This window comes from Podospora anserina, chromosome 2 (assembly GCF_000226545.1).
Source record: "Podospora anserina S mat+ genomic DNA chromosome 2, supercontig 2".
Lineage (NCBI taxonomy): Eukaryota > Fungi > Ascomycota > Sordariomycetes > Sordariales > Podosporaceae > Podospora > Podospora anserina.
Genome location: NW_001914858.1, coordinates 2,189,839 through 2,211,645, shown reverse-complemented (window position 1 = coordinate 2,211,645; position 21,807 = coordinate 2,189,839). Strand labels below are relative to the sequence as shown.

General features: G+C 54.1%; 5 protein-coding genes across 5 annotated transcripts; 3 read left to right on the top strand and 2 right to left on the bottom strand.

Moving 5' to 3' along the window:
* Positions 1 to 237: 237 nt before the first annotated feature.
* PODANS_2_6030 (uncharacterized protein) lies at positions 238 to 1,262 on the top strand (the record flags this gene model as incomplete). The annotated part of the gene is made up of 2 exons (XM_001911336.1): positions 238 to 413; positions 476 to 1,262. The coding sequence occupies 2 exons, from the start codon at positions 238 to 240 to the stop codon at positions 1,260 to 1,262; spliced, it is 963 nt and encodes a 320-aa protein (XP_001911371.1).
* A 5,535-nt stretch (positions 1,263 to 6,797) lies between these two features.
* Positions 6,798 to 8,352, top strand: PODANS_2_6020 (uncharacterized protein; the record flags this gene model as incomplete). Its single annotated transcript, XM_001911335.1, has 3 exons — positions 6,798 to 6,843; positions 6,917 to 7,192; positions 7,253 to 8,352. 3 exons carry the CDS (start codon positions 6,798 to 6,800, stop codon positions 8,350 to 8,352), a joined length of 1,422 nt encoding a protein of 473 aa, XP_001911370.1.
* A 3,303-nt stretch (positions 8,353 to 11,655) lies between these two features.
* PODANS_2_6010 (uncharacterized protein) lies at positions 11,656 to 16,119 on the top strand (the record flags this gene model as incomplete). The annotated part of the gene is made up of 5 exons (XM_001911334.1): positions 11,656 to 12,238; positions 12,370 to 12,466; positions 12,545 to 12,645; positions 12,708 to 13,785; positions 13,869 to 16,119. 5 exons carry the CDS (start codon positions 11,656 to 11,658, stop codon positions 16,117 to 16,119), a joined length of 4,110 nt encoding a protein of 1,369 aa, XP_001911369.1.
* Positions 16,120 to 16,476: 357 nt separating this feature from the next.
* PODANS_2_6000 (uncharacterized protein) lies at positions 16,477 to 19,384 on the bottom strand (the record flags this gene model as incomplete). Its single annotated transcript, XM_001911333.1, has 2 exons — positions 16,477 to 19,193; positions 19,270 to 19,384. The coding sequence occupies 2 exons, from the start codon at positions 19,382 to 19,384 to the stop codon at positions 16,477 to 16,479; spliced, it is 2,832 nt and encodes a 943-aa protein (XP_001911368.1).
* Positions 19,385 to 19,957: 573 nt separating this feature from the next.
* On the bottom strand, positions 19,958 to 21,580 carry PODANS_2_5990 (uncharacterized protein; the record flags this gene model as incomplete). Its single annotated transcript, XM_001911332.1, has 2 exons — positions 19,958 to 20,221; positions 20,279 to 21,580. 2 exons carry the CDS (start codon positions 21,578 to 21,580, stop codon positions 19,958 to 19,960), a joined length of 1,566 nt encoding a protein of 521 aa, XP_001911367.1.
* Between the last annotated feature and the right edge of the window lie 227 nt (positions 21,581 to 21,807).

The window sequence follows — 21,807 nt, the reverse complement described above, 5'->3', positions numbered from 1 at the left end:
TTACGACGTCGCTACTCCTGCGTACTATTGGATCTATTCAGCTTTTACAGCTTTAATATTTTTTAATCTTTTTATACACAACCTACCTCAGGCAGGTCTTGTCTTATTCTTCTTTTATACAAGCAGTCGGACTGGTCTTTGCTCGAACTCGACAGCTTTGGAACGATAACCGAAAGGACATTTGGAAAGAAACGGAATCTCTCTCTCTCGCACACACACACACACACAACCGACATAATGCCTTCATTCACAAAGACACTTGGGGTGGTTGTTGCGGGACTTGCGGCTGTTGCTTCGGCCCTCCCATCAATTCCCAAGCTCAACAAGGCCCAGCTGAAGATGTACCAACACGCGAAGCGTCAAAACGCTGCTGCTCAGGCTCTTGGTATCAACGATCTTGACATTCTTCAATTGTGAGTTGACCTCAATCAAACCAGTCCCATGTAGCCAACTTTGACACTAACCTACCCTCCAGCGCCCTCACCCTCGAATGGCTCGAAGCAGCCTTCTACCAGCAAGGCTTCGCCCGCTTCCCTGTCACCGACTTCCAAGCCCTCGGCCTTAACGAGCGCCAAATCGAGGACCTGACCAAGATCGGCAAGACCGAAGAGGAGCACGTCGTGCTTCTCCAATCCGCCCTCGCCCAGGCCGGCGTCCAGCCCGTCCAGCCGTGCACATACAACTTCGGCTTCACCGACGCCGCCGGCATGGTCGCCACCGCCGCCGTCCTCGAGAACGTGGGTGTATCCGCCTACCTCGGCGCCGCCGCCCTCATCTCCGACGGCTCCATCCTCACCACCGCCGGCTCCATCCTCACCATCGAGGCCCGCCACCAGACCTTTGTCCGCGCCGCCAGCGGGGTGGTTGCCGTCCCCCAGGCGTTCGACACCCCTCTCACGCCGAAGCAGGTCTTTTCGCTCGCTGCGCCTTTTATCGAGAGCTGCCCTGAGGGGTCGAACTTGATCTTGACTGCGTTCCCATCCTTGGCCTTGGGCGCGGGGATTGACGCGGCGACTGTTACTGCTGGTACTGTCATCCGGTTGGAGAGCGAGGCTGCTGCCGGGGCTACGCACTGCGGCTTCACTACTGGTGGCAACCCCGGCGGTACCGTCTTCACTACCTTCACGCAGGAGGCCGGGTGCGAGGTGCCCCAGAACTTGGCCGGTGTCACCTATGTCAGCTTGACCAGCGCGGGTCCTTTGACGGGTGTGATTACCGATGAGATTACCGTTGCCGGGCCTATGGTTATGCAGGTGTCATAAGCGGCTGGTTAGCTGAGCTGGCTGCGGGTTGACGAGTCGAGACTTTTCTTTTTCTTTTTCTCTTTTCCCTCCTGGGCTTCTGATGGTTGTTGATAAAAGGGGGAATAGGGGTTGGGAGTCAATTGGGGGGGAAAGGGGGGATGGAAAAGCGGAAGAGCTTAGACCGAGACGCCTTTTGTTTAAAAGAAAACAAAAAACAAAACAAAGCACGACTTTCGATTCTTTCATTTCTCTTCTACCTATTACCTAAACTCTCTCCGCCGTATACCACCGACATTACCATGTTACGACTGCTACATACTTCCTCTTTCACTCTCACCCCTTTTATCTTTTGAAATTATAAACTATTTTTACTGGGACGTTTTGTCCTCTTTTTTGTTTGCGCGTTTTGAGTTTTGCCTTCTGATGTTGGTCTGTTTGTATATCTTCTCGTCCGTTCTGTCCTTGAAGTTGTGATGGATGATGGTATGCTGTGTGCTTTTGGTTATTCAACTGTTTGAGCTGTCTGTTGGGAGTGAAGACTGGAAAAGAGAAGGAGATACCCGCCTTTGGTTTTGTCTATGTTGTTGTCTTTTTCGAAGCTGCAAATTGGTTTTGGTCAGTTGTATATGAGATGATGGATAACCAAGTGAGACTGGGCAAAATGGAAGTTGGGTGATGAATGAGATAAGACACATGCTGGGATATAGCCTAAGGAATGTAAGGAGCTGCTGGAAGATGTAGTAGGTAGGGAAAATTAAAAAGCTAGTTTGCAATGTAGAGTCAAAGACTGCTGGGATGGAAGGTGCACTGTCGGCTCACGTGCATGGCGATATGAATTCGGCCCACGGCCTGGTGGTGATATGATGTGAAAATAATGGAGAGCTTGACCTGAAAGGTAGGTTACTGGCATTCGAGTGTTGGGGATCATACACTGTCCAAGGTTGTCGTCTTATGATTTGACGAGGTGGTGTGTCACGCTGCCCCTGCATCCCTGAATCGGATGAAATGCGTCTGTGTCTGTTGCTCGTAGACGTAGGACAGGTACGTACTTGTGAGCGTGTGGTTCTCAGCTTCCTTTCACCTGTCTCGTTCCTGAATAGGAGACAACCAATCCCGTCAAAGGCTAGACAAGAACCACATTCTTCTCCTTGTCACGGGGAAGGGAGGGTTGTATGTTTAGTCCAGACTTGATCAAGGGTTTCAAACTAGTAGTTTGCAAACACCCTGAAGCATGTGAAATTTGAGGAAACCAAGAAAGCTATATCTAGCTTGGTTACCAGGGTCCCTTGGGTATCTAAGTAAGCTGTAGGGGACTTGCCATGCAAGACATTTGTGAGGTTTTACGGTCTGAAGATTCATGCAACTCTAGGCCAGCAGTGCGTTTTGAATCAGAAAGAGACGAGAGAAACTGTGCAAAGATGATGAAAGGTGGCGTGGGAGCAATGGTGTAAGAGCAGTGGTTTAAGTGCAGTTATGTAAGAGCAACAGATACACAGTAACCATAAGAATAGTAGTGTAAGAGCAACTGTGGAAGGAAAATCGTGAGAATAGTCGTGTGAGAGATTTTGTGGAAAAGTAGGTCTGCAAGCGCTGCCCTGTAAGTGCCTGGAGTCCTGTACCCACTGAGATAAATTCTATCAAAAAGGTATTAGATGGGATGCCGAATGAGACTGAAGGGATGAGAGACGATAAGTTCTAACACGAAAATGAGAGCATATGAGTGAGGGCACATGAATGAGAGCACATGAATGAGAGCATGTAAACTAGAGCCTGCTAAAAGAACCAACCAACAAAACCCCACGACAACCTTTGATGACAGGATACATGTAATCAAGGCTTACACAGGATAGCTCAGCCTGAATATACTCATGCCGCATATACCTGCCTGACTTATATAAGTAAACCGAAAACAAGACAAAAGCACACGATGAGAGGTCCCACGTCACCATAAGCAAATCTCACTCTATCCACCTTTATCACCCCCGATATCACAAAAAACTTGAAGAAACACCGCCAACATTTCAACTCACCCGCAACAGACAACCCCCCTCTTATATCACCACCCCAACAAAAGAACATCAGTCCTCTCACCAGCCCAAAGTACACCAACAGGCCACACCACCCCCTAAATAATCTTATCAGATCAGTTTCCTCCGACAGACATGCCGACACTCACCCAACTTCACCATCACCCTGATTATCTTATCAATCTCATCTCCCTCAGCCAAGCGCACCGAGCCTGACATCCCCCTACTAGTCACATCACCCCAACAGGTACAGATTATCTTATCAAATGATCTTGCACACGCGCCGCCGTTTCCCCCAAAGCCGAAATAGACTCATTCTTGGCTTTTGCTCTTTCACATGTTATTTTTAGTGGTAGTAGGGGATCACGGCAGCAGCGGCAGCAAAGAGGTACGTAGATACGTACCTATCCAAGGTACGTACCCACGTGCTAGACTGCCTACCTACCTTATACGCAGGGACCGTCTTCTCTTTTGGGGAATGTATGTCCTCTTGTCATGGACAGATCTGGCCTAGATGGGTTGCAGGAGGCTTGTTTGTGCGACTGCAGATTGACGGTGTCATTGTGAAGCTTAAATTGTCGGAGATAGCAGGACTGGCATGAACAAAACGGTGGAAGTGAAGAAGAGGAGAAGGAGGACGAGGAAGAGGAAGAAGAAGAGGGTTTGGAAAGATGAGACGACGAATATTCTCGACCTGGTCTGGTCTGGTCTCTAGACAACCTGAGACGAGACGAGACAAGACGGGACGGAGGCGCTCGCAACAGCGAGGAATTCGCCGACGAGAAAGGGCTCGCCGAGCTGAGTGTTCCCCTTCAACATACCTAAACCCCACGTCCCATGTTGATGTCCCTCTCGGCCGAGGTCGTTGTCGTCGTCCTCCTCCGTTACACACAACCACCAGGTACCCGTTGACATTCTTGCTGCTCGCTCAGTCCCGCCGCTCCGGTCCTTCCGACACCATCAAAACCACACAGCATGCATTCATGTAATGCAACCTCCCCTCACTGGCTCTCATCCTCAAACAAGACCCTGGTGTTTTCTTATCTGATCACCGTCCCGCGCGCGTGTCATGCCCACACATACATTAAATCTAGAAATACATCGAAAAGAGCCGCGTCAAGCCGTTTCCTTCCGAGATCCCTCTCTCCCCCGGTCCCCAGTCATCTAGTTCTAGTCCCCGTACCTTCTTCATCATCGGGCCTGGCTCCGAAACTCCGCCCACTACACTACCCAAGCGCCGTTCGCACTTACGCCGGCCGGGGGATCTCGGGGCTCGGGGCGAAGAAACAGAACAAATCAACACAACACCCCAAAGCTCGTCGTCAGGCATCATCATTTGACTTCTGCCCAGCAGTTCGAGAAAAGCATAGGTGCTGCTGGGTTGGTCCACACCCTGGTTGCTAGAAAAGATGACGAAAGTTCCAAAGAACAATTCTCCCCCCATATTTGTTTCTCACCAGCTAGAGTATACCAAGGATAAACCCCAAACCTACTCCGATCTACGGACGCTCCGTCATATTCAAGATGAGGAGGTCGTTCGGTAGTTTTTTTCCCTGGTGGTGAGGAACAAACAGACAAAAAACCCAACACCTAGATCGTATTTTCCGTCGGCCGTTTTTTCCCAACTCATCGTCAAAGTCGGGATATCCTTGACCCCATTGGGGTAGGGTTCCCCATGAGGAAGGGATGTCCCTGGTTGAATTTAAAGAGGTTACGATTTGTCGGATTTTCCCGTGTGGATACAAAACAGATCTTGGGAAAGTCTTGGTTACCCACTGGTCGAGACCAAGAGCCATGGCGCAGCTTGAGGGATATCACGCCCGAGTGCGTCATCGAAAGGAGACAGAAAGTGAAATGCAAGGAAATGCAGGCTGCAAGACATCATGACGACGGAGGTGCCGAATGGTGGTGTCCTGCCTGCCTTATGTTCAGCTCGACTACTAGACACATTAATCACCAACAACAGCTTGCTCTGCCCGATCTCGAAACATGTCCTTCCATGTTGGTCTTCCGTTTATGTTTGAGCGATATTTGTGACTTTGACAGCTGAATGGGGTTTGGCAGTGTTGGTTAGGTAACAAGGGCTCGACGTCCAAGATGGCCGGGAGAAGCCAGCTTCAAATAAATGCCTATCAGTGGTCAGTTGGGAATTGGTTACCAGTTCACATTACAACTGCACAGATAGCAGCAAATATTACCTGCTGCAAGACCGGAGGCTGATCAGCCAAACCGCAACCCTCAACCCTGCCGTCGTCGTGTCGAGGAGCTCGTCTGCCTTTTCAATGACTAAACGCGGGATGCGCCGGAGGGAAGCGGACATGAGGGACATGAGTAGCGTAGGACGGCCACTAGGACTCCAGCGACGTCGGAGTCGCACGAAAATGAGCCGGGTGATTCTGCGTCGTTTTTGGCGCCGCTTCCCTGTCCTGCGCCGATGTCCTCGCAGAATGCTAGCTCCCGTCGACCCCGCAGCCCTTCGTGAGCACCATCCCACCGGCTTTGACCCAGAAAAGGGCGGCCAATCAGTGTCGTCGGATAAGAATGAGGGCCTGTCCCAGTGGCGCCGCGGCGGCATCTTTTGATCCTAGCCTGTCGTCAGCGAGGCCGGGGCCCCCTGCCAGATGTCATGCCAGGGTCCAGGACAAGCACGCGAGCTTTTCCTCATTGTTCAACCACCCGTACCCTCCAGTGGCCCCCCCGAGCCCCCCCATATGGACCCCCAAACTGCCCCCCCATTCGACTGCAACCTCCACGCACCACCACGCCCCGAGATGGGCAGCGAGCAGCACCGCCTAGCCCTTTCCAAGCTGCCGGGCAGCCAATCAGCAATGCTATGTGACGACAGTATGTGTAGACCAACGCGGGGCATTGCCTATTGCAGGAAAATATCTCATCCCACGGCCGATATCGTCTGGTTTTCCAAAGGGGAAATAGGCATCATGATATGTATGGCAAAAAGCAAATACGACCCGACTGGCGCGGACGTCGTTCCACATGTCAAGACGCTGGAACTGTGCGCCGTGCTTCTAACGCACGAGCGATAACCGGCGCTCCCTGAGTAAATCCTCGCCAAAACGTGGCCACTCGACCCAGCACAGGGACTCCCCCGCGCTGCCTGTTGACGACCATCCCAGGAGAAAAACGCAAGGCTCTGGATAATAGTGTGAAACGGAGCTACACTATTGTGCTCCTGTCGGTAGAGAGAACTGTGTAGCTAGGAACAGGGGACCAGGAAAAGGCTTGGTTCTGTCGTCCCATGAAAAAAAGAGACCATCGCTATTCGGGCTTTCAAACGTTGCCCCCCCCCTCCCCCCCACCACCGGCCTTTCGTGCGGGTGTCTATATTATACTCGTCCTTTCCCTTCGTCCCATTGTGCTCGATTGTCCTCTTCTCTTCCCATTCATTCTTCGTTCGACAGCGTACGAGTTCAACAGTTGATACCCTCGACACATTTCCGCATTCCAACAACAACAACAACAACAACAAGAACATATACCCCTAGATACCCATTCAACACTCGTCACAATGTCCAACCTTCCTTCTGAGCCCGAGTTCGAGCAGGCCTACAAGGGTGAGTTTCCATGAGAGCCAAGCCTTGGGGCACTGGTCCGCCAATGGCTCGTGCTGACTCGTGAACCCGACAGAGCTCTACTACACCCTCGAGAACAGCACCCTCTTCAAGAAGAACCCCGAGTACCGCACCGCCCTCAAGGTCATCTCCATCCCCGAGCGTGTCATCCAGTTCCGCGTCATCTGGGAGGACGACAATGGCGACCTCCAGGTGAACCGTGGTTATCGTGTCCAGTTCAACTCGGCCCTCGGCCCATACAAGGGTGGTCTCAGACTTCACCCCTCCGTCAACCTTTCCATCCTCAAGTTCCTCGGCTTCGAGCAGATCTTCAAGAATGCCCTCACTGGCTGTAAGTGACAGGCAACTTTGCCTCCTGTATGGCGAGCACTCGCTAACCAACTCGCAACAGTGATGATGGGTGGTGGCAAGGGTGGTTCCGACTTCGACCCCAAGGGCAAGAGTGACAACGAGATTCGCCGCTTCTGCGTTTCCTTCATGCGCGAGCTCGCCAGATACATTGGTGCCGATACCGATGTTCCCGCTGGTGATATCGGTGTTGGTGGCCGCGAGATCGGTTACATGTTCGGTGCCTACCGCCGTGAGCGCAACAAGTTCACTGGTGTCCTTACCGGCAAGGGTCTCCACTGGGGTGGCTCTCTCATCCGTCCCGAGGCCACTGGTTTCGGCCTCGTCTACTATGTCGGCCACATGCTCGAGTATGCTGGTGTGACCGATGGCTGGAAGAACAAGCGCGTCTCCATCTCGGGCTCCGGCAACGTCGCCCAGTATGCTGCCCTCAAGGTCATCGAGCTCGGCGGCAAGGTCGTCTCTCTTTCCGACTCCAAGGGCTCTCTCATCGCCACTGGCGAGCAGGGCGTCACCCCCGAGGATATCGCCGCCATTGCTGAGCTCAAGCTCAACCGCGGCTCTCTCTCCGACTACAGCCACAAGGACAACCTCAAGTACATTGACGGTGTCCGTCCCTGGGTCCACGTCGGCAAGGTCGACATTGCTCTCCCTTCGGCCACCCAGAACGAGGTCAGCAAGGAGGAGGCCGAGGCTCTTGTCGCCGCCGGCTGCAAGTTCATTGCTGAGGGTTCCAACATGGGCTGCACTCTCGAGGCCATCGAGGTCTTTGAGAACGAGCGCCGTGAGAAGAAGGGCGAGGCCATCTGGTATGCCCCTGGCAAGGCCGCCAACTGCGGTGGTGTCGCCGTCTCCGGTCTCGAGATGTCCCAGAACAGCCAGCGTCTCGCCTGGACCAAGGAGGAGGTTGACAGCAAGCTCAAGGAGATCATGAAGTGCGCCTTCTTCCAGGGTCTCAACACGGCCAAGGAGTACGTCGAGGCCACCGAGGGCGAGTATCCCAGCTTGGTTGCCGGTTCCAACATTGCCGGTTTCGTCAAGGTCGCCCGTGCCATGAAGGAGACCGGTGACTGGTGGGACAACCAGCTCAACAAGGAGGCTGCCGATGCCGAGGTCACCTCCGATTCTGGCTTTGCCGCTTAAAGCGATGATCCAGTGGTTGCAGTTCAGCCCAAGGCAGAGTAGCTGTATGTGTTGCTGGATAGGCATCCGACGCTACCCGGGCTAGAACCAGGGTTGCAGAGGCACCACCACACATCCGTATGTGGGTGACCAAGTGCCGAGCCATTCCCATCAGGATGGCGATCTGGCCGCCACCTCGATGATGACGCCGCCGCTCTTTGCGGCACGCCCATCGGTGTGGGATTGTGATTTTTCTCATTGGGCGTTTTCTGGACCCATTGGCGTCATGGGGGTTCTTGGGTGCTGGGTATGGAGTTTGAAGGGATCGGACGGGATGGCCGGGACGAGGTTACGACTTTCATCTTCTTCATCTTCATCTTCCACCCCCATCTTCCCATTGGCAGCTCGGTGAGTAACAACCACGCCTGTGCCTCCTGCACAGTCGGGGAGAGAATTGAACCGAGCGGGCCTTACCGACAACGTCATTGCTGTTCTGCTCCTGCGGGAGGCAGAATAAGCTTGTAAGCTTGTTGGAGTTGGGCGTGGATGATGGTGTGTGTGTGTGTACCTGTTCGTGTTCTTGTTATGGTTTTTAAGGTTCTCACACCAAGGGGCATAGACGGCATTTGGGAGGGATAGCGTGTCGTGCATGGCGCAGGGAAGGAATCTGTAGAATAGAGTTGGGGATGCCCCAAGCATAAAAAGAATATAAACACAATAAAAATTATAAAAAATATAAAAAATAAAAAGAACAGAAACTGCAAGTGAAGTCGATGTTCGGAATGAAGTGAATTGAGAAGCAAAGCACGCCATTAATGAGACACCATGCCCTTTCCGTGTTATCAAGTGTTATCAAATGGGCAGCTGACCAGCACAAATTGACCCGGGACCTCGGAAGGGACAAGTCGTGGCTCCTTCCCAGAATCAAACTTCCCCATGGGGTAGAGAGCGTAAAAGCCAATCAGAGAAGGTCTGATTGCTGGATATCAGCGATAAGGCCCGGAGCGATATCAAGCGATATCTCCAGCTGTCTTTCTCCAAAGAAGGTTACGTCGGGACAATCGGCGTTTTCGTGACAAATTTCCATGAATAACACCTGTCGTGGACTTGACGTTGTGCAACACTCTTCCAGGACATCGCAAGCAAAGCAAGCGAGGAATACGTTGAACCCAAAACACCGAACTGAAAGCCACAGCGACACAAAGAGCCACACTTGTCGCCGACCGCCCACCCACCCCCTTGACGCCGCACCCTCGCAACGCTATTGGGCAGTTTTCCACGTCGTTGTCGTGTGGTCGAGATGGAGACAGAACCGCCCGAACTAATTTGGGCGAATTGGCCAATCGGCTGACAGATGTCAATATACCCAGGACAAGGTGGTGGCACCGAAAGGCTGTGCAACGGCCTCGAAACAGTTACCTTCTCACCGGAATCCAATCGTCGTCTCGCCCAGCTCAAAGGCTGAGATTCCCGAAATATGTCGAGTCACTCGAGTTTTGCGAATCAGGAACAGCAGTCTATCTACTACACCTGATTATACGGGCAATGCGACGACGACGCCCTCCTGATATCCTCAGAATGAAGATCCAGTCATGATAAGAGTCATTGATGGACCGATCAGTTATCAGCCTTGTGGCTTTGCCTTGACCGTGTGTGTGGGTGTCAATCAGGCATCAAACTGCATGGGGTGTGATTGGGGGCCTGAGGCCGTCAGCTCGTTGACGTCGTTTTTGACGTCGGTCGCCCGTTGCCCATACGGACGGGCTCTGCAGTTTATACAGTATTTCCAAACAGTGTCCGGTGAGCCCAAGGGCCAGACTGTTGGGCCTCGCTCGCATTGCGACATCTCGATCTCCAACACGCAAACCATCGACTGCCGAGCACAGCGGGCCGGCCCCCCCGACCTTTAAGGAGGCCAGGGGTAAAGTCTTGGTTTGACAGCGCCCCTGCCTTTATCGGAAGGATTGAGTTATCAAACATCTGGTCGTGATCAGAGCGCTAACTCTTCGCAAAGCATTGAAGGAGGGCATTGAGATGAAAGGTACTGATACAAATAACGATTGCTCGAGATCCGAGTAGAAACTGCAACATGATGAAATGGAAAAGCTGCGAGTTGCGCTCCCGAGTAAATCGGCTACGACGGCTTGCAACATCGCCGACTTCTTTTTGCTGTAGCCTATCACGACCCGCTCGTTTCCGGTCCAATGAACGCAGCATCAGCACTATCAACCCTGGCCACCACGAAAAGGGCCCTACCTCCGCTGCCGTCCCGAAGGCAGCAATGAGGGATGGCTACGGTGATCTCTGCTACAAGCTGCCAGTCAGAGCCCCTAAATGATTGCGGATAGATTGCCCGTGCAGTCGGGATTCGTCGATCTGTCTGAGACACCATCTATCTTATGGGCTGAGTTTGCATACAGCCAATCGACATCCTTTTGCGTCCGTCATAGATTCCAGCTTGTGGAGGAGGGGAACGGAAAGAAGGGGGGGAGGCGCTCCAAAAAAGACGTCTTTCCACATGACATCGTCGCCGTTGCGAGCCTTGTTCCTCAGCCACAAGGCAGCATTTGAAAGATGGTCACCATTCGCGACTCCAAGACTGACATGCCTCTTTCGGAGATGGCTCCCAGGTGTCTCCCATGTCTGGTTCACCCGTCGCGGTGGACCACCCTACCCTGGACCCCTTGTCCACCCTCCATCGCCTGGTAGGGTGGAAGGATGCCAGCCAATGACAGCCTCCTGTCAGCAATGGTTGAAGATTTTACTCAGCCCAGCCCAGCCCAGGAGTAGTCCAACAAATGAACTCGGGCTGACGAGCTGCGCCCTGACCGAATATTCTTGGGGTCAGCAAAGGGTAGGGGCCGAGGCTTGTAATTTGGTATTCCCCCACATGGAGACTGCATACAGTCTGCAAACTGGTAGGGATGGCGTGACATTGTATGCTCAATACACATCTAGCGCCCTTCTACCGACGGTATCGAAGATGTTTGGCCCAGACAAAGCCACACCAGTCTGGGATCGCGCCTCTATCATGCCGATAGCCCCCTCGGACGAGTCGCCCAGAAACTGGGAACCTTTATCAAGATCTCACAGCCTGCTTCAAATCCTCGAGGCTTTTTCCTGCTTCTCTCACCCTACCTGCCTACCTACCTACCTACCTACCTACCCCCTTTTCTTGTGTTCCCATCTCATACAGCCAACATACTCTCTTACTTGAACTATTGTTCCTTTGTGTGACACGGATTGGCTTTTCCTTCCCAGCCAACTTCCCTGATAGTGGACACGACCGTATTGGTATCCGGGCAGGCCAGCTCACCGACCACAATGGACAAATCCGAGAGACAAAACCCTTCGGAGATGTTGGGAGCCCATCCCAACGGACCGAACGGGCCCTACACACCTCCTCTCACCCCAGCCCTTCACATTGATAGCCCTGGCACCACCGACACCAGAGGCCAGCTCTCCATCGACCATCTTCACATCGTCCACAGTCCAGCCGATTTGACGCATGACAGCGTAAGGAACCGGACAGAGACAGAGCCCAACCTGCGACACAGAAGAGTCCGAACCGCCGACTCGGAATCCTCTTCCTCAACCGAAGCAGCCATGTCCAGCTCCTCCTCCAGCCCCAACCCCCGAGCAGCCTCTGTCTTTAGCACCCAAACCCTCATCAGCGAGGAAACCGCCCCTCCTCCCAGAGCCACAACCCCCTCCCGCCAGGACTCCCACCCCATCGAAACCTACGAGGGCCACCAGCAAGACCCCTCCCCTCACAGCACCTCCCGGGCCAAGATCAGGGGGTACACCGACGGGAGAGACGACAAGGCTTTTCCTCGCATCTCCAAGCCGCTTGAGCTGCTGAGGGGATCGTACGACGTGGTTGTGATCGGATCTGGGTATGGCGGTGGTGTTGCCGCCTCCCGCATGGCGAGGACGGGGCAGTCGGTCTGTGTGCTTGAGAGGGGGAGGGAGAAGTGGCCGGGGGAGTATCCTACCGGCGCGGTGGAGGCGTTCAAGGAGCTGCACTACTCGGGGCAGCTGGCGCCGGCGTTTTTAAAGGGGAAGCTGGTGGAGGGCGGGAACCCTACCGGCATGTATCATATGATTTTTGGGAAGGGACAGAATGCGGTTGTTTGTAACGGTGAGTCTTGATCTGAAGTCCGGGTTAGGGGTTTCTTTTGTGCTGACGTTGAACAGGTCTCGGTGGCACTAGTCTGATCAATGCGAATGTGTTTATGGAGGCGGATAAGCAGACGCTGTCTATGAAGCCCTGGCCTAAGGAGATTAGGGAAAACCCAAAGGGCTTGGATAAGTGTGAGAACCCCCATTGCATCTAGGATACGATGGAAACGTGTGTGCTGACAGTGATGGCTTAGACTACAAGAAGGTGGAACAGGTCCTTGAACCTACCGAGTACCCCAGCGAGTGGCCCGAACTCCCCAAGACCAAAGTCTTCAAGGAACAAGCCGAAAACCTGGGCATGGGTCACAAGTTCAAGAAGGTCAAGCAGACAACACGCTTTCGCAATGGTCCCAACAGCTGCGGCGTTGAGATGTCCCCATCCAGCCTCACAGGCCAGGACGCCACGGGGGTCAACGACGGCTCCAAAACCACCACCCTCGTCACCTACCTAGCCGACGCCTGGAACTGGGGCGCCGAAATGTTCTGCGAGTGCGAGGTGCGGTATATCCAAAAGGACGAGAAAGAAGGCTACCGCGTCTTCTTCGCCTGGCACGGCAGGAACCGCGGGCTCTTCAAAGGCTATCTTCACAACGACCTTATGTGGGTCCATGCGAAAAAGGCCGTCTTCCTCGGTGCCGGCGCCATCGCTTCGACCGAGATCCTACTCAGGAGCAAGGCTATGGGCCTTTCCATGAGTGACAGTGTCGGACAGAACATGAGCGGGAACGGCGACATGTTGGCGTTTGGATACAACACCGACAGACACGTCAACGGGATGGGCAAGCCGGTCCCGTCGCCGTATAACCCCATCGGGCCAACGATTACGAGTGTGATTGATAACCGGGAGGGACACGAGAACCCGTTGGATGGGTATGTGATCGAGGAGGGGGCTATTCCCCATGCTCTGTCGCATCTTTTCCAGGTCATGTTGGACTTCATGCCGGGAAAGAAGGACCCGAGGGATGATACTATCATCGAGAAGACGCAGGCTGCTCTGGCGAGATGGGGTTCTAGACTTTTGGGACCCTACTTCAAGAATGGCGCTACGGAACGGACGCAGGTGTATCTGGTCATGTCGCATGACAGCAATCAGGCCATGCTGTCGCTGAAGGACGACAAGCCCGTTCTAGAATTCCTCGGCGTCGCTCGCAGCCACCACGTCAAGAAGCTCAACAACATCTTGGAGCGGGCGACAGAGTATGTTGGAGGTACCTTGGTACACAGCCCCTTTTACGGGATCATGGGCCAGCAGATCACGGTTCATCCCATTGGGTAAGTTTCTTTTTCGTCTTTTCCTCCGAATGTACCACGTTGCACCGACGGAAGTTTTCTTCTTTTTTCTGACCCAAATTTAGTGGTGCCTGCATGGCTCGAGACAATACGGGGAGGACTGGTGTTACCAACCACGTCGGTCAGCTCTTTAGCGGAAACGGAGCGGAAGTCCATGACGGGTTTGTGGTTACAGATGCCTCTGTGATTCCGACTGCGCTGGGTGCCAACCCTTTTGCCACTATCGCCGCTTTGGCAGAACGATCGGTGGAGGCGTACTGCGAGTCCAAGGAGCTCAAGATTAGCGAGGAGAAGAATGGCATTCTCAACTTGCTCGGGGAGCCGGCGCATGCTCCCAAGCGGTGCAGGCCCAAGCAGAGGCGGGAGCAGTTGAAGGCTGAGGAAGAGCTGATCAGCATTCAGACGGCAAAGAAGGTCATGGACAAGGCTCGGATTGTCAAGGCTAGCGGCATTGGCTTTACCGAGGTCATGTCTGGCTTTCTTCATGCTGATACCAAGATGACCGAGGATAACCGGGCGACGTATGAGCTTGCTCATCGCATTGGTAAGTCGCTCTGTGAGAGCGCGAGGTTCTTCCTCAGCGTGCAGTCTTTCAACACCAAGGAGATGATCAGCCATGTGCAGCATCGTGGGATGCTGACCGGCACTTTTGTCTGCCCGGCCATTCGTGGGTCCCCGTTCATGGTGCAGAGAGGAGAGTTTAATCTGTTCATTCTCAACTCCAAAGCTCCGGGGACTCGCAACCTGACCTACGACTTTGACATGACTGGTGTCGATGGCAGGAGGCTGCACTTCCACGGCTACAAGGTGGTTGACTCGTCGGTTGCCCTGGCCCCTATCCAGTTCTGGAAGGCAACCAGCACCCTCTACGTGACCATCAGCGAGCACGTCCCAGGCATGTGCCGCGATCTCGACGACGAGGACGCCTGGCGCAGAGGCGCCCCCATCGCAAAGGGCATCATGCAAATCCAACCTAGCGACTTCCTCTCCCAGATCAACACCATGACCACCACCGGCAGCAGCTTCATCCGCAAAGCCGTCAGCGCCGCCAGTTTCCTGACTTACTTCACCCGCCGCTCCATGTCCCTCTTCCTCGCCCCTCTCACCCCCCTCCAATACCCAACCCAAACGTTTACCGGCTTCACAAACGACACCAACCCCGACAGCTCCTACGCCATCGTCGCCTCGGACGGCGTAACAACCCGCATGCACAAATGGGAGCCCACCCACGTCCCAGAAGGCCACCAGGTAAAAGACCTCTTCATGATCCCCGGTGCGAGCGTCGACCACCAAATCTTTGCCCTCCCCACCATCCCCTTCAACGCAGTCAACTACTTCCGTCGAGCAGGCTACCGCGTCTGGGTGTCCGTCCACCGCATCGGCCAGCTCATGATCGCAGGCAACAACTGGACAACGTTTGACGCCCGCCTCGACCTCCGCGCCTGCCTGGAATACATCCGCAAATCCCAGACCACCACCCTCACCCCCAAACTCGCCTCCCCGGAAAAAGTCTACTGCGTCGCCCACTGCATGGGCTCGGTAGCCTTCTCCTCCGGCCTCCTAGACGGGACAATCCCCCCCTCCTGGATCTTGGGGATAAACTGCTCACAGGTATTCATGAACCCCATCTGGGGACCCGCCAACATGGCCAAAGTCATGGCTGGCGGTCCTTTGCCTCTTGACAAGTTATACAACGCCGTCTGCGGCTCTTGGTTCAGCTGCTCGACGAGCAAAGACGAGGGATGGGCTCAGTATCTCCTTAACCAAGCCCTGAGGTTATACCCCCAATCCCGCAAAGAAATGTGCAACAATGCCGCCTGCCACCGAACTTCGTTGGTGTTTGGTCGGTGCTGGAACCACCACAACCTCAACGAGGCTACACACCGGCAGATCGACCGGTTTTTCGGGGGGGTGAACATGCGGTTGCTGAATTTGCTCATGAAGATGGGCTACGAGGGTCATGTCATGACCAATGCGCCAATGTATGAACCCCTGGACACGAGGGAGAATGTCCAACGACTAAAAGGGATACCGATCATGCTCTGGGTGGGGAGGGACAACGCTGTCTTGTCGCCCGAGGCTACCGAGCGGACGTACGAGGTGTTGTGCAGCCAGTTTGAGGACGGGGATTACAAGCGCAAGGTTGTGCCGGGGTATGGGCATCTGGATGGGTGGATGGGGAGGAACGCGTGGAGGGATGTGTACCCGTTTGTGAGGGAGGAGGTGGACAGGGTGGTGAGGGGGGAAGGGTACAGGTTTGAGGAGCCGGATGATGAGTTCAAGGCGATGGTGCACGGGAATGAAATTTATTATTAGGGGGCGTGTTTTCTTGTTTCTTTTTTTTGGGCGGGGGGGGGCGGGTTTCTTTATATATACAGACTGAAAGGGATTTCAGTGTTTCTCTTTTTCCATCTCAGTTGGATACCCATTATTATATATGAAACACCAAATACGGCCGACATATCAGCGTTTGGTTTTCCCTTTTTTTCTCCACACTATGTATCACCTCTACGGCAGTCGGGTCATTGGAACAAACAACTAGGTCGATAGATAGCAATGGCAGGACCATCTCGAAACGAGCTTTTGCTCAACCATCAAAACCGTTTTTTGTATTTCTCGTCATCCCTTCCTTGCCCTTATATCTCTTCCTCTCATGTCTATGTCCCAAGTTGTCTACATAACACAACACTCCAACCCATACATGGCCCTCTCTACCTCCCTCTTCACCTGATACCAATCCGCCCTCCTCTCCGCATACTCATACACCTCCTCCGCCCTAAAGATCCCCCCAAACCTGTCCCCATCAGCAATAATCGTCGCCATCTCCTTGGCATGCTTCGCATCAATCAGATAAATCTGGCTCAGCTCCCTCAACGCCTTGAAATACGCGAGCAAGTCCTTGTTCTTGAGCGTGCGGATGTACTCAAAGTAGAGATTCATATCCGCAATCAGCTTGATCGCCCCCTCGGTGCTGATCCGCTGTCTCTTCAGATGCTTGCACACCGCCGTAAAGAGCCGGAGTCCAACCTCGCCGTTGAACACATCAAGCATCGACTTGTCTGTGCTGCCCACCAACATCGAGGTGTGCGACGCTACCAGATCCTTGATCCTCTGCGCTGTTTTTGAAGGGCCAATGTCCATATCTATCGCCCCCGCCGGTGGCTTCGGAGCAGGCGCCTTCTCCATCCCAGGGATCGTCCCTGACAGAATGGAATCAGGAGCAGAGATACCCCCCGGGTTATAGTCCGTCGGCGACTGAGTAGTGGCGCAAATGTATTCCACCTCGTCCATGAGCACGTCGATGCCCTTATTAAGGCCGGCGGCGACGCTCTCGTCGAGCATTTGCTCAAACTTTTTCTTTGCCATGCCCGCAGGATCCAAAAAGTCGTTTCTGTCGGCAATTTTCGGCTGGGCGAGCTGTTGCTCGTAAAAGACGTCGATCATCTGGGAGATGAGGTCGCCCACGTTGACCAGCTCGATAAATGTGACCAAGGGGGCCACGCCTCCCTTTTCGTGTTCGCTGACCTCGCGGGGGTTGTATTGGGATAGATGGGTGACGGCCTTATCGAAACCAGGCTTGACGTGGCCGTTGCCGAGGATGCGGAGGAGCGTGACGAAGATGGTTTCGCACATCTCTCGCGCCTCGCCGCCGACTTGGCCTCCAAGCTGGATGAAGACAGCGACACGACCTAGGCTGGCTTTAGCTCCGTGAACCAGGCTGAGCGCTACCTCGATGCTGAAGAGGGATTTGATGCCCTCCAGCCGAGACGTCATCAGCGCCGCCTTGGCTGCCAATTCATCCGCAAATGCTTTGCCTGGTAATGGACTGCTGGCGCGATCGCCAGGAGTGCCCGCTGGCGCAGGAGACCCTGCCCGACTCGGAGTCGACGGTCCACCATTAGCAGCCGCCGTCGCAGCAGGTTTACTACTTGCAAACGGCGACCCTATGGGCAACCCCAGACTCGTAGGCAATACCGTAACAGGCATCATAACCACCTTCTTGAACGACGTCAAGAAGTCCTTCTTGTCCGCCTGCCGGTTCGCAAAGCTGCCCATATAAAACGACTCGGCACTCGCCTCCTGCTCCGACAACTTCTTCTCCCACTCCCCCACCTCCCTCTCCGCCTGCGCCGTAAACGTATCGATTTCGTCCTGAAAATACAAATCAATATGCGGCTCAAAGATCCTCAACGCTATCTCCTTCGCCTTCGCCTCCTGATCCACCTCCCCTCCCTTCGGCGGCGTCAGCGTCCTCAAGAACAACATCGTCTGCTCAAAAATCCCCGACACCGCTCTCAAATAACTCGGTATACTCCTCTGATGCGCATCATCAAACAAAGGCGTGATATACTCGACCATAATCTCCTCCCTGACCTTATCCACAAACCCCCAAAACACCCTCTGCGGCCTCGGGAATATCCTCCCAATGATCTCACCCTGCTCATTCACCTTCCTCCCCAACACCTCAAAAAACCTCCTCGACGGCTCCAGCGTGATACTATCCGCCATGGCCTGATTCACACAATCCATCGCATTCGCCAGCACCTCCCTATCCGCAAAAATCGGATGCTTCTGTATAAACAGCTCTACCCCCGCACTACTCCCCGGATTCAACACCTCCAATACATGCGCATACTTTTTCATCCTCCCATCCACATCCCAAAACTCATACCCCTGCTCAAACTCCCTCAGCACCGCGCTCTCAAAAATCCCCGTCATCCCCTCCAACTTCTCCCTCCTCCCCTCCGCCCCATCCGCCCAGTCACTCCTCGCAAAACTCCTCAAATTAGCCAGCATCCTCGCCTGCCGATCCGGATCCCTAAAAACCTTGAAAACCAACGGATCCGTATGCGTCCTCGCCCTGACCAAATCGAAATAAAACGGCGCCAACGCCCCGTATATCCTCCCATACTCCTGCCTCGCATGACCCCTTATACTCCTCGCGTTCTTCACCACCAGCAACAACCCCTCCACATCCCTCGGCGGCTCCCCCCCTGACCCTCCTCCAGAAACTTTCATCGTCTCAAACCCATCCCTCAAATCAGAAATCTGCTGTTTCTGCAGCTGTATCTGCAGCAACTCGTGCTGTCTCCTCTCCTGTTCTAAATCCGCATCAAAGAATAAACTCTCTCTTTTTGTTGTTCCGGTTGGTGATGGGGGTGGTATCGGCTGCCCCCTCCCAACCCCACTGCTAATAGTTTGTTGTCGTCTCCTCTGCACCGCCTCCTCGAATCTTTTTCTCGCTCCCGCCTCGTCCCAGACACCCATGCTCTTTAACCGCGCCACCCAGCGTGTGTCGTCGTAGACCATCTCCTTGTACCGGCGGGACGTTCGGGCGAAGCGGAGGAGGTCCGGGACGGGGAGGTAGTCGAGGATGGTGGCGATGATTTCTACAAGCACATATCCATCAGTTTATGTTCCTGAGGGCCGGGGAGGGGGGGGGTTAGAAAGAGGGGTGGTGCGTACCAGCCGGCAAAACAGGCTTCGTGTCCAACATCTCGGTCGCCTGCAGCGTCTTCAATATACTCGTCGAGTGCTGATGGTATTTTTGCCCCGCCGTCGTCGTCGTCGCGGCAGTCATTTTTCCCGTTCCAACCCCGCCCGTGGTGGGCGCTCGTCGGAGGGGGGTGATGTTCGACATTGCCAAGGTCTTTTGGATCACTGCCAATGAATCGTCTGATGGGATTACAAAGTTAAGAAAAGAAAAGGGATCATAAAAAAAGCATCAGGTCATGACATCGTGGAGCTTGAAAATAAAACCAAGCAAAAGGCGCTGAAGACTGGTTGATTACAGTGTTGGGCGTTCTGGCGACGTCGAGCTTGATGTAAGCTTCAGTTATTATGGTTGGGCGAGGCCGCATATTACGATTCCGATTTCAGGGGATGAGACACAAGCCCCAGCCCGCTGCGGGGAGGCTGACCGCTAAAGCGGCCGTCGGGATGACGGGTTACGGAACGGGGCCGCGTATTACTTCGGTGGCAGGTGGGGCAACTGGTGACAGCTGTCGGGCTGGATATATAAGTCCCCTAAACCACCACTAGCAATGATAAAAATCCACCGACCAAAACCGTATGTATTTCGCTCTTTCGCCCCCAACTCCTCGCTGGTACTGTACATAACTACATAAACCCAACACATACATAGACTCGCCCACTACAGCTCATCATGACCGTGCTCACTCCCCGTGGCCTTGGCACCACCCTCCAAGTCCTCCATGGTCATAATCTTGACCACCAGGCTGGTCCAGCCAGTGAAATGCTGTGTTCTCTGACCCTTTCCAGTGTCGGGGTTGTACTGCTCCCAGGCAAACCCAGTCTCCTCCCAGGCATTGTAAATCGTCTCAACCAGGTTCTTGCGCAGGCGCGAGTACAAGTCTCTGGCGACCTCCTTGTGCGGCCCATCTTGTGTCGCAACGTACTATGAAACCCGAGTTAGCTTGTCATACCTGAACAGTTTCAAGACCAAAAGACTTACGTGAAGCTGCTTCACAGCCATGTAGTTGATGTTGATCCAGATGGGACTCCGCCAGTAGTTCTCGGCCGTCTCATAGAGAGCATCCTTCTTGCTGAGACTGCGCAATCCATAGGGCGTCCAGAGCTCCTCCTCATCGCCAATCAAGGCCAGAATCCTGCCAACCTTGGGGTCGTCAGGCTTCATCAAGCCGGTCAAGAATGGGAAGAGAGAGATGTAGCCCTTGTGGCAGACGAGCTTGTTCTCCTCAAAGTCGTCGATCGTGGCATCGCAGAAGCACCCATCCGTCTCGGACCAGTGCAGGTCGACAAGGTTGTGCTCAATAGCGTCCAAAATGGTCCTGTACTCACTGACATCCTCCGCAAAGCCGAGAGCATCGCCAATGTTGGAGAGTGACTTGGCCATGAGACCAACCCAGGACATCAAGTCAACGTGCAGCTCCCCAGGATGCGGAGGTTGAGGGCGCGGGTAGTCATCCAGACCGCTGGTCAAGCAGTGAGTAGTGGTGCGGCCGCGCCATCTGTAAGCTTCCTTGGTGGAGTATGCTTCTCTGTCGTAAGACTTGATATCGCCCTTTTGTGTCTTTCTGAACCATTGGAACTGGCGGCGGAGCAGCGGGTAGATCTTGCGTAGATAGTCGAGGCCAACCTCGGGGTTCTCGAGCGAAGCGTTGGCCAAAGACTCACTTTGAGACAGGCGTTCCTTGTGGACAGCCGCGGTGCCGTTGGTGTTCAGCAGTCTTTCGACAAACTGCTCAACAACGAGGAAGAGAGTAGGCGGGTTGGCATAGTGTGGGTATTGAGTCTGGAACTCCTGAGGGACCTTGCTGCGTGCCTCGGCGCCCAAGATCTGCTCGCGCCCGATCCAACCGTCTTCATCAATGAGGTTAAACCAGCTTTTGATGACCTCCAGAGCAAGATCAGTGTCCCAATCCGCAATAGGCAGCAGGTGAAAACCCTCATCCCACAAGAACCCGCGAGGGAAGAATGGACGTGAAGGAACACTGGTGAAAAGCTCATGCGGCCCCTCCAAAGCTTCCGCATGTCTCGCCCTAGCCTCGGCAGCCTCCTCCCAGAAGCCCTCATCAACTTCATCATACTCTGGCGCATAAGACCGGTCCACCACTGCCTGCCCATAGAAATACCCAATCCCACCAATCAAGTTCGAAAACATGCTCCGGCCAAACTTCTTGTACTTGTCCGCATTAAACGGTGCCTTCAGCGCAAACACACCCCCAAACCTCTCCCCAAACTCCTCCGAGCCAGCCTTGATCTCCCTCGTCAGATCCTCACTCTTGAGCTCCATACCCGCACTCTCGCTAGAGAAGAGCACATCAAACTCAAAGTCCCCCTCGAAGACCTTTTGCACAATGTGCACATTCCCCTTCCCCGGCCTATTCTGCAGCGTGAAAACCTGCCAGACCGGCGGCGCATGCTCGGCATTATCATACTTGTTCTCCACCAACCAATCCACCTGCTCCTTCAACTGTCTAAACACATATGCGTCGCCTGCCAAATCTGCTCGTCCGGATA